At 31.6% G+C, this 11694-nt stretch overlaps 2 protein-coding genes across 2 annotated transcripts; one reads left to right on the top strand and one right to left on the bottom strand.

Moving 5' to 3' along the window:
* On the bottom strand, positions 1-7342 carry LOC104895313 (L-ascorbate peroxidase 3). The gene is made up of 9 exons (XM_048646138.2): positions 7182-7342; positions 6318-6436; positions 6122-6171; positions 4698-4763; positions 4531-4579; positions 2656-2738; positions 2179-2261; positions 1091-1193; positions 1-345 (listed from the first exon to the last, which is right to left on the bottom strand). Exons 1-9 carry the CDS (start codon positions 7304-7306, stop codon positions 268-270), a joined length of 756 nt encoding a protein of 251 aa, XP_048502095.1. The 5' UTR covers positions 7307-7342; the 3' UTR covers positions 1-267.
* A 2795-nt stretch (positions 7343-10137) lies between these two features.
* On the top strand, positions 10138-10731 carry LOC104895171 (histone H3.2). The gene has a single exon (XM_010681601.4). It carries the CDS (start codon positions 10212-10214, stop codon positions 10620-10622), a length of 411 nt encoding a protein of 136 aa, XP_010679903.1. The 5' UTR covers positions 10138-10211; the 3' UTR covers positions 10623-10731.
* The last annotated feature ends 963 nt before the right edge of the window (positions 10732-11694 follow it).

The following is an 11694-nucleotide window of genomic DNA, read 5'->3' as shown; positions in this document are numbered from 1 at the left end:
TTAAGTGAATCATCTCCGACACACAAATCCCCATTATTAGCACTTTGTTAAGGATAACATATTCTATCAACTAGGATAACTACGTTATCCTCGACAGACTTCTAGATATAGTACATAATACTATTACAACTCCGGAATTTATATAGTTTAATCCCAAATATGACTTCAAGATAAATAAGTACACATAGTACCAGCTCCATAGGAATATGCATTGTACACAATACAAATCAGTCTGGTTGCCATGCATGCACTTCAACCGTTGATAGTTCAACGTGGTGCGTTAAACCCGAGCTCCGATAGTTTCTTTTGCGATTGTGCATAATCTGCGAAGAACACCTTTTCATCCTGCCATTTTAATTAATAAGAGAATCATTGAGATATCACAATTTATGCAAGGTGTTATTGGCGCAAATAACTTTAAGTACAATTAATATTTAGCTTTGAAGGAACTTTGATGATTAAAGTTCAAAATTTTACAAAACACACTTCCTTTCCTTATGAAGCACCATGTCCCTCACTTTTATTCGGCGATAATAAGAAAAATGACCCTATTCAATCGAATTCGTCATGATCAACTAAACCAAATTTTGGAGACCATACAAATAGAATAATAATACTTCATGTATCCTTGAAGACACTAATTAAAGTAGGATTTTTACAAGTACCACTAAACTAGTAGGAGTTCTACGTACAAGAACCACTAGTCTAGTATTCTAGCTAGTAGTATTCACAATGTTACCTAATTATTACATATACTAGAAGTCTAGACCATTGCTTATTAATTCTTAAATGCTCTTGAACATGTACATATAACTATGTGCTTCAAAACATTTTTTTTCACATCCGTCACATATTTTAATTTGCTTGAATGAGCAAAATGTAAAAAGTGTCAATATAAATTGTGCAAACAGGTGCTCGCGGAGCACCATGGGGGGCTTTGCTAAAACATTTAACTTGTTAAAAGTAAAGAAGGTCGAAGAATTTTACAAATTAGATATATTACAACTTTTTGTTTACAAGACATCACACATACATAAAAATGTGCCAACTATAAAATGTTAAAAGTATAGGAAATCGAAGAATTTTTTACCTTGGCATACAGTTCAGCAAATTGACGAAAAGCAGGGTCCTCCAAAAGAACTTTGTCTGTAGGGAACTTTACCAGTCCAGGAGTATCACCCTTCATCAGCTCTCTGATAAAAAAAAATGTAATAATAAAGGAGTTTAATCTCGATATTTGTTATAATATGAAATGCAAGATAGCAATTTGAAATTAAACACTATGCAAACTGACTCCGTTGATGAATTTGCTATTTCTGAGTTTTTCACATTGATGGTGTAAATGATAGTTTACAGTAGTGGTTAAGCATTATTATTTCTTCCAATTTCAAAAGGTCTTGGGATCAATCGTCACCTTGGGTATGTAGGGATCTGGGATTCACTCTATTCCTTCAACTTGTCAAGGTTTCTCCATACTTAAAAAAAAGATAGAAATTTTGTATAAAGGTTGAGGTGGTAGAGTAATGAGATTTTTTTCCCCCTTAAGAAACACTATTGTTTATAAGTTAGGGTTTAAATCTCATAGGACTTAATTAAATAATTTTCTTCGTTTTTTTCTTAGTACATCTTTGACTTATATTTTCTCCGTTTATTCTTACTTGCTACATTTTTCATATATGAGTATTTCTTTTTACTTGCTACATTTTCTTATTTGAGGTACTTGGCCCAACATAAAGTATTACTATTATAATTGTTTTTCTTTTTTTCTACCAAAAAATACTAATTTTTCCCCTTTCTCTATTATTTTACATTAAATGGCTCAAAAGGTACCATTCTAAAAGTTTGAAAGTGACATTGCCTTAATTGTTGTGCATTATTAAACATAACAGGAGATTGACTGAGTGACTCTAAGGGTTGTCAACCCTCTTACTATAGAATTTTCATTAGTTAGAAATACATTAAAACATTATTTTTATATCTCTTCTCTCCTCATTTATTACATACATAGCAATACTTTATTCTAATGTGTCTAAGAAGGTTGGCAACCTTAAAGATTATTCAAATATTTTCCAATGTAGCAAGTAAAAAAAACGGAGGGAGTAGAATAGAAATAACATATGTACATTATTACTAAACTCAGTAATCTGATGATATGAATAAAAATATATATAATCTCACACAAAATAGGAATTGTCAAATTTCAAGGGATCTTCAGTGAAGGGGCCATCAAAGCCAGGTGTTCTATCTTGGTGTGCTCGACCCTGAAAGTTTAGGTACATAATCAAGGTTTAAGATAACCAGAATATAAAATACCAATGGTCATTTCTTTCCATGAAAGATGAAAAATCTTATACTCCCTCCATCTCAAAATATAGTTCCCATTTCTTTTTGCACAGTTTCCGAGACGTATCTTTGACCTATTATATCTTCTATTTCGTATTAGTACAAAATATAAAAAAAATTGATATTATGAATGTACACTTTGAGACGAATCAACAAAACCCCTATGAATATTTTTCTTGTATACATTAATGAGAATATTTTATCAAAGATTTTAAATTTTGACTCCCAAAATAGAAATGAGAACTATATTTTGGAATGGAGGGAGTAAGTATTCGACTAATACTACATTGGAGTAAATAGAAAGTAGCCTACCAGTGAGTGAGCCCCTGATAGAGCCACGATATCCTTATCGTTCAAGCCCATTCGATAAAATATATCTCTGAGATGCTGGCCATCTAAATAAACATACACATACATAAACATATAGCAATTCTGATAGATAAACTTTATATTGGGAAAAAATAAGCAATCAACAGTTACTGTTAGACAAGAGTAGTCACTTGATCTGTTTGACTATTTTGTAATATTAGCTCATTAGTTTTTTCTTATGGTTGTTTTAGTCAGCTAATGCAATAGCTATTTATAAAGATAGATGTTGGATAAAGCCAATTGTTAGATTGTTAGTTGTTATTAACAGAAATGATTATGCGATTCTAACAAAATTAGTGAGTGATCTACGCAATGTCAGGGGTATTTGTATTTGCATATCTTACATTGTTGTGGCTTTGTTTTAGGGATGAAAGTTATTTAGATGAAATTCAAAATCCAATCCAATTCAATCCGAATTAGTAATTTGGATCGGATTCGAACTGTGTTCGGATTGGATCAAAGATTGAAATTTTTTGAAAAATTAGATTTTCGGATCGCATTGGATTGAGGGTAATTAGATCTGAAAATCCAATATAACCAAATATATAGTAATATGTCTTGTATTATGCATCTGGATTTGACTTAAGTGATTAACTGAACTTTTTTATAAAAGAAGCCTAGTCCATATTCCAGTAGACGTATCACTTCAACCCTTCCCCTAAAATCGTAACAGCACTTAATTCCTCATTTCCTAAATCTAAGGTTGTTGTTGTGCTTAATTTATTTCATCGAAAAACGAAGTTCTAAAAAATCGAATTTTCGAATTGGATCAAATCTAGAATATGAAAATTCGGATTGGATTGGATCGGATTCAAACTCTAATTGGTTTGGATTCGGATTGGAAAATTAAAATCCAAATTTTGTTCGGATCAAATTGGATAGAGATATATATGTTCATTTAAGGTTAAGGAGCTATTTCCCTTATTGCATATGAAAATGATGAAATCCTCTTTAGTCTTGTCTAGGTGTGATGTGTTAACAAGTCGAATTGAAATCGAGCTTGGGCAGACTCAGCTTGCTTGGCTTGAAAATGGGTAAAGCCCGACTCTTCTTGATCGAGCTTGAAACTCGTTGAACTTGAAAATGTCGGCTCGGCCCTAGCTCAAAAAAAAATTAAATATGTGCTCGACTGGACTTGAGTTCGAGATCGTCGAATACGGCGAGCTTGGCTTGACTTAATGCTCGACTCGAACTCGAGCCGGTTTATATATCTTTAGTTAGGTATTTAGAGTAATCCTTTATATAGAACAAAAACTTTCTGTTTCATTCTCCAATCAATGTGAGACTTTATGAAATAGCCTTTAATATTATAAGAAACAAAAGGTTTTATAAATATTTTCCAACAACCAATGAGAGTATAAAATATTTTTTGTTCCTTTTATAAAGAACATAGAATAAAACTTTTGATCTCCAAACTAATATGAGACAAGATCAAATAATAAGTATATATAACTAGGGTAGCAAAATTTTATAGACAAAAAAAAATGTTTTTGTTCACAAACTTTCGAGCCAATGCAAGCCAAGGCTAAATCGAGTTTGGCTCGTTAGAATAATATTGAGCTAAACTCAAGCTCGACCCGAACCCCCTCGACCTGGCTTTGACCAAGCTAGGCTCGAATAGTTCATAAGTAGACTTGACTCATTAACACCCCTACCTAGTCTTGTCAAGTGTAACATTTATTTTGTTACGAAAAAAGTATATATATATATATATATATATATATATATATATATATATATATATATATATATATATATATGGTACGTGTATGAATTACTATCACTAGTATAAAGGTGATGGATAGTGATATTATGTACCTCCATTGGGGTTTGGAAGAGCTCCACTGTCTTGTTGATCCGGGGCATCCTAATTTTGGAACAGTCACAATAATATATTATATAGTCAAAAGTTATACAGAAGAAGAAGGTCTACTATATGAGCATCCATTATAATTAAGTGGGTATTGCATATATGCTCCACTTACTGGTCGACCCGGGATAAAGGGAATAAAAGGGCCTCCGGTAACTTGAACCGCAACTACACCCGCAAGCTGCAACAACAAATGTTGAAGTAACAATAATATTAATAAATCTTTATATATATATATATATATCTATTATATAAGCCAAGGGAGGAGGTGTGGTGTCCTCTTTTGAAGTGACTAAAATACCCTTAATGATCTAATTAATGGAATGAAAAAAATTACAAAAGCAAATCATTTAAAAATTCTCATTCCAACTTGCCATTTAAAACAAGTTTAAAATGGTATATGCATCAAATACTTCAATCAAAAATTAAATGGACAAAATATTTATACCTTATAAAAAAAATGGCATACTTAACGTGCATATGAAAAGTCTGAACATTCACTACCTTTGATACTCTTTAATTCAGTTAAACCAACTCATTATTTTTGTTCTTTCTGTTCAATATCATTCACAAAAATTAATGTTAACAATCACTCACAACCTTTTTTATTTTTTTACATTAGCGAATTAATATATCTAAATTCATCTAACTGTTGAATTTTTCATATTGAAGTTTAATCATAAATAAAGTACGAATGGAGTATCTAATAGAATAGCAAATTTTGAAATTAACGCACGCATCGCGTGCATATGAAGGCTAGTATATATATATATATATATAATATATATATTTTATATATATATATATATATATAATATATATAATATATATATATATATATATATGAAGATGTCTGAAAAAAGTTTATGATTATGTTTTGCAATAAATCTATACAAGGATATGAAAAAACGTTCTTAAGGAAGCTTATATGTCACGTGATACTTAAAAAAAATATATAAACATTGCTTAACTGTCTAAGATATGACCTTTGAAATGAAAATAGGAATTAGCTATATCAATACACTATAACAACTTTATACTCTACTGCTCCAAATAAATATGATAAAGTTTTATAATAATTATACTTAACTCAAAAGATAAGTATTCACATCTCTACCATTCTTATTATGGTACTAACAGGAGACTACTACTCTCTTACTTCAATTCCTTCTAGCTATTATTTTCAAACTCAAACCTCTAAGTTTTTTTACTTGTTATGTCATGACGTCAATTTTTCAATTTCTCACCAGACAAAAGATACGAAAAGTAACATAAATGAATTATAAAAATTTATAAATAATGACATATTTGTTTATTGTGATTGACCAAAGACATCACCTGGATCGATATACAAATTATTACTTAGATGAGGACATAAATAATAGTTCAACTGTTATAAATTATAATGACTCTTCTTATAGAACACGTTAAGTTTATTTTTGAGAAATTAGGACAATATGACAACTGCTTGATTAGACGAAAGATGGAGTAAAAATTGAGTGAATTCATCATCTAATTATAGTAATTAAGAAATTTCACCTGATAAAGGTCAGCATAAGTAACCTTGGGGTGTTTAGTCTTCACTTGCTCTAGACAACAGAAAGCCACAAGCCGATAAGTAAAATTTAAGGTCAACACCTCAACACACAAGCACAACTGCATGCACAAACAAAAACAGAGAAAGGAAAGGTATGCAAAACGCTAGTAGATCGAAGAATTAAATTGTTAGGCTCACCGCAAAAATCAATAGCATTTTTGATACCATTGTTAGGAGGGTTGCTCAACTCATTTCTAATGGAACCATTTGGACCCCCTGTCTTCGCGTTGGCGTCATAAGTACCTGCATCGTGAAATCTACAACACCAAAACCAAAAAGGCCACGCACGGCCTAATTATGTTGATCGATCAATTAGAAAAACATTATATTTACCCAACAAAGTATTTATTTATTTTTAGGAGTATTTATATCATTGTTTTTATTAGGAAAAATAATTCGTACGAATACCAACCCCTACTAGGCTACTAGATAAAGATTCGAACCCTGGTCAATGCCCTGGAATTCGGGGTGGTACTCCACTGAGCTACTACTTCTCCTCATATTATTTATATCATACGTCTATTGTTTTTCAATCCAAAGAAAAAGATAGAAGAAATAAATATTAAGGGAACATTTAGTAAGTGGTAATCAATGCTCACAATCATAATGAATTTTAGCGTAATTTTTTAAGGAAATTTCATATCAAATTCATAGTAATGAATTTCGTCTCTGATGTAAAAAAAAAAAAAGGAATTTCATCTCAGAGCATGTATTTTTTTTTTGTAGATTTTCATTGTCATACTCAATACTACCTTTTCAACTCTCAAGTGGTAATGAATAAACTATGAAATTTTAACCTCAAAGTAGATGTTTTAGGACATAAATATTTATATGGTTATCGAATTCTCTATCAAGGAGTGCGAAAATTCAATAATAAATCAAATCAAACCTATTTGTCTTATTGTACTATGGTAATTCAGAAACATTTCAATCACAAAATATATGATTTCAAAATCACGGAAAATTTCAGAGGTATAAGGTAAATTGAAGAAGAAATATTACGCTAAGCGAAGCACGATAGGAGCAAATTGCTTGTTGTTCAGCAGCAGATCATGAAGATCTCGACGAGCTCCCTCAATTTGTTTCAGATATTCACAATCCACAATGTGCAATTGCGCGTTTGCCATTGTATATTGAGAAGTAGTAAAAATGAAGTAAAATGATTTACCTCTTATATAACTATAAAGTATGCCTGTATAAGTGGTATTATGTTAGCTTTAAAGTAGGAAGAATAAATGCGTCGAAATTTATTCCCCATTAATTTAAAGAATACAAATTTGTTGGATAAGTCTCATTTTCATGGCCTCTTTAAGCATCCAATTCTATAAAAAGTAGGAAATTCATCCCCCATGCACCTTGTATAGTTACTCCATATATGTACAAACTTGAAATGAAGAGCAAATAATTGGTTCACGTTTAGGAATTTTAGTTCCACTAAAAATAGTAACCTCCTTATTTGACTTTGACATTGAGTTCTAATAAGTATGTTCGCTGTTCGATTTTATAAGATTTAAGACATGACTCAAATCAAACTGCAATGATTTGATTCACTTGATTGGGAGGCCGACTAATAACATTTTACCCTACACATATAAAACCTAACTCAATATAATCTTGTTATTTATGACTTGAAATCTTGTGAATGACATAAGTCTGACTTTGAAGGCATGTATCTATCAATCTATATATGTTTTTTATATGATTTAAATTGGAGGTTATAGTTTGTTCAAAGAGCTTTCCAACGATAGGTCATATGCCCAATTCCGCTGAGAAACGAGAAAGTTATGACTGTTTTACGAAAAACTGGCGAAACTATTTCGCCTCGGGACCGATGGGGCGGATTTCGCCCGATCCAGTCGGGTGTGCCGGTTTTTGCGCTACACGCGTTTTTCGGTATTTTTTCGTTTTTGAGTTATCTTTTAGGGGCTGTACGGGGTTCCTTATGTTATAAAAGGGCTTCCTGGTGTTCATTATTATTAACACAACTTATGAAACACTTTTAGCCTGTAGAATTTAAGACTCCTTGCATTGTATTATTCTCTCTGTTTTTCTCCATTATAGTGAAGAAGCTCTAATCCCCCACGTGTGGACATAGGTCAAATTTGACCGAACCATGTAAATTCTTGTGTTCTTTGTTTGTTCATATTTATTGTTTTCTCACCTTTACAATTTCATTGATTTTCTGTTCCGCATTAATCAAACTACAACATCCTACTTCCTAACAAATCTGATCATGTTTTGAAATCATTTAATTATTATATTTTAACGATTTACTCATTTAATTAATTGAATATGAGTTATGTTATGAGTGATATTTCCAACCCAAACCTAACATGTTTTGACTTATATATATATATATATTTCTCGTTTCTACAAATCCCAAAATAATATCACATCTATACAAATATATTAAAAGGCGTGCGAAAGAAAGCATATGTGCCACGTGACACTCTTCTCAAATTTCTAATGTAAATATGTTTACGATCCCGCTACGGACGTCCCGGGGAGCTAGATAAGAAATATATTGTTCTACTTAATTACTTGTATATTTATGCAAAATAAGAGAATAATATATAATTCCAACGTAAATCATTTAATGTTTTTCAATAGGAATGGGGAAAACATTTAATTCCAACGCAAAATATTTAAATGCATTGCATTGGGATTATATTATTATATTATTTTATATAAATATGAGTAATTAAGTGGAACAATATATTTCTTATCTAGCTTTCTTGGGGCGTCCGTTAACTTTTTCCATATGTTTATGTGTATGTCTACTCCTTATTTTTTTTTTAATGTGTAAGTGCAATGTATCAAACACGTGACCTTTGAAATGAAAAGCTCGAAAAAGAGTTTTGGACCGAACAACCAGATATTCGAATATCTGGTAACGAACCCGAATGTTTTCTAGAGATCCTATTATGAAAGCAGATATTTTCGATTTGAATATCCGAAAATATCCAAAAAAATATTCATAGGTTTAGTATATTCGAAAATGTAAATTTCTAATCCATAACAGATCCGAAAATTTCGAATATCCGATCTGAAATATCCAAACCCAAAAAAACGAATCAAATATTTATTTTATCGCATTATTTTTAAACACTCCTAATTGTAACTGAATTTTTCAACTTATATATACTACCTCCGTGCCAAAATATAGTTCCCATTTATCTTTTTTCACGGTAATTTGTGCAAGTAAAATCTAAGAGATTAGTAAAGATTTTTTGCTTATTTAAATAAATGTTTTATGAAAAAAGATGATTTTAGGAGAGAGAATGGTAATTGGTAAAAGAACATTGATTGTAACATTTTGGTTGAATAAACAAAAGAAAAAACAAAATTCAAGAAGCAAATAAATGATGGGACACGATTTTTCTAGACAAATTACAGAAAAATATGGAATTAAATATAAAAATGAAAACTATATGTTGAGATACCAAAAATAAAAATGAGAACTATATTTTGAGACGAAAAAAATACTAAATAAATTACTATTTGGCTTGCAAAATTCTTAACTCATTTATTATCCCTACAAACTTGACCTATCATCCCACCTTAAATCTTAATTGCGAAATTTAGCCTTTTCTTCAATTCCTTTTTTTTTTTTTTTTTGCACTCATTGGTACTATTTTTTTTTTTTTTTTTTACAAAGGGCATTGGTACTATGAGTCTTGAAAATCTTGTTAATTGCAAATTTCAATAACCAATTCCTCTAATGACTGACTTCTCATAGCCACTTGCCCATTACCAAAAAAAAAAAAAAAAAAAAAAACGCTTAACTCCCATTGGCCAATAAGTAAAAACACGGATCACAATCCGTATCACTTAACACAAAACAACCTCATAACCATTCATCAAAAAAACACTTTCAATCCAACGCTTCTCAATTCATCTCCTCAAACTCTTTCATTTCCTTGAAATTCCCGCTCATTCCTTTAAATACTCCCACCACCAAACCCACCTTCATTCACTCACTCAAAAAACAAAAACAAATCACACAGAAAAAAGCTTAAAAAATTTACAACAATGGCGAGAACAAAGCAAACAGCGCGAAAATCAACCGGAGGAAAAGCGCCAAGAAAGCAATTAGCAACAAAAGCTGCTCGTAAATCAGCTCCGGCGACCGGAGGAGTGAAAAAACCCCATAGATTCCGGCCAGGAACTGTGGCATTGCGAGAGATTCGGAAGTATCAGAAGAGTACTGAGCTTCTTATAAGGAAACTTCCATTTCAGAGGTTAGTGAGAGAAATTGCGCAAGATTTTAAAACTGATCTTCGATTTCAGAGCTCTGCTGTTGCTGCTCTTCAAGAAGCTGCTGAAGCTTATCTTGTTGGATTGTTTGAGGATACTAATTTGTGTGCGATTCATGCTAAGAGAGTTACGATTATGCCTAAAGATATTCAGCTTGCTAGGAGGATTCGAGGAGAACGAGCTTAATTTTTAGGTTTTATTTTGGAATTTCGATCTTGTAATTTTGGGGATTTAGAATGTTGGATCTTGTGTATGTAATTGGAAATCTGGAATGAAGTGTTGTGTTTTGGTTGAATTTTTTGTGTGGATTTGTGTTTGTTGCATTTTTTTTTTCTGGACTATGCTTTTAGAGTTTTAGTTGAATTTGTGAAATTCTATGAGATTAGACCTCAGAAATTTGATTATAACATTACCGAGAAATAAGAAGGAAGTTAATGTGATTAAAACAAAACGAAATGGATCAATGTGAAAAAAGGGCAAAAAAATAACAGAAGATACATAATAGTGAGGATTGTACCAATTTTTCTCAATCTTCCCCTTTTTTCATACTTCATTATATTTCCCTAAGATAAAAATTGTACTTCCTCCGTTCCATAATAAGTGAAACACTTACCATATTGGTACGTTTCAAAAGTGGAAAAAAAAAAGTGGCAAAATGACAAAAATACCCCTCTATTACTCCTCATTAAACACATCTCACCTAACTTCATTAAGTCATCTCTATTTCCTAAATTGGTATAATGTGTTCTCTTCTCTCTCCTAATTAGGTTGCATTGTATTCATGGCAATGTGATGAGATAACTTGCGAGCTATTCGAGATCGACTTAATCAAAATTCAGTCAAAGCTAAATCAAACTCGGGCTCGACTTGAGATGTTGCTGAGTTGAGTTGAGCAAGTCGATACTCGACTCGAAAACTCGTGGGAAGCTTGAATGTCAAATTATCAATAGCAAAATACTTAAATTTAACCTTTGTTACCTGATTATTGCTTTTAACGTGAGACACTTGCAAGCTATTTGAAATTTACTCTGTCATAGCTCGAGTCAATCAAAGCTCAGATAAAACTCAGTTAAAACTCGACTCGAGTGAACTCGGTTCAACTCAAACTTGACTCAAAATGTTCACGAGTAGAGTCGTGCTACCTCAAACTCGAACTCGACTCGCATCATTGTTACCCCTACTCCTAGTATCCTACTCCTCAGTCCTCCCGTTTCATTATTATACTAATAGTTATACTTTACCTTTTCAAGTTTGTAAT

The sequence above is a fragment of the Beta vulgaris genome, chromosome 6 (assembly GCF_026745355.1).
Source record: "Beta vulgaris subsp. vulgaris cultivar EL10 chromosome 6, EL10.2, whole genome shotgun sequence".
NCBI classification, from domain to species: Eukaryota; Viridiplantae; Streptophyta; class Magnoliopsida; order Caryophyllales; family Amaranthaceae; genus Beta; species Beta vulgaris.
The sequence above is the reverse complement of the archived record's forward strand: the minus strand, read 5'-3'. Positions and strand labels throughout refer to the sequence as shown.

What these genes read in the sequence shown, in the direction of transcription:
- LOC104895313 (XM_048646138.2), bottom strand. Translation starts at nt 7,306, where the DNA reads ATGGCAAACGCGCAATTGCACATTGTGGATTGTGAATATCTGAAACAA. An exon ending in TCTTCCAAACCCCAATGGAG is followed by an intron (nt 2,739 to 4,530) that starts GTACATAATATC and finishes ATGTTTATTTAG; the next exon opens with ATGGCCAGCATCTCAGAGAT. An exon ending in TTTGACAATTCCTATTTTGT is followed by an intron (nt 1,194 to 2,178) that starts GTGAGATTATAT and finishes TTTTTTTATCAG; the next exon opens with AGAGCTGATGAAGGGTGATA.
- LOC104895171 (XM_010681601.4), top strand. Translation starts at nt 10,212, where the DNA reads ATGGCGAGAACAAAGCAAACAGCGCGAAAATCAACCGGAGGAAAAGCG.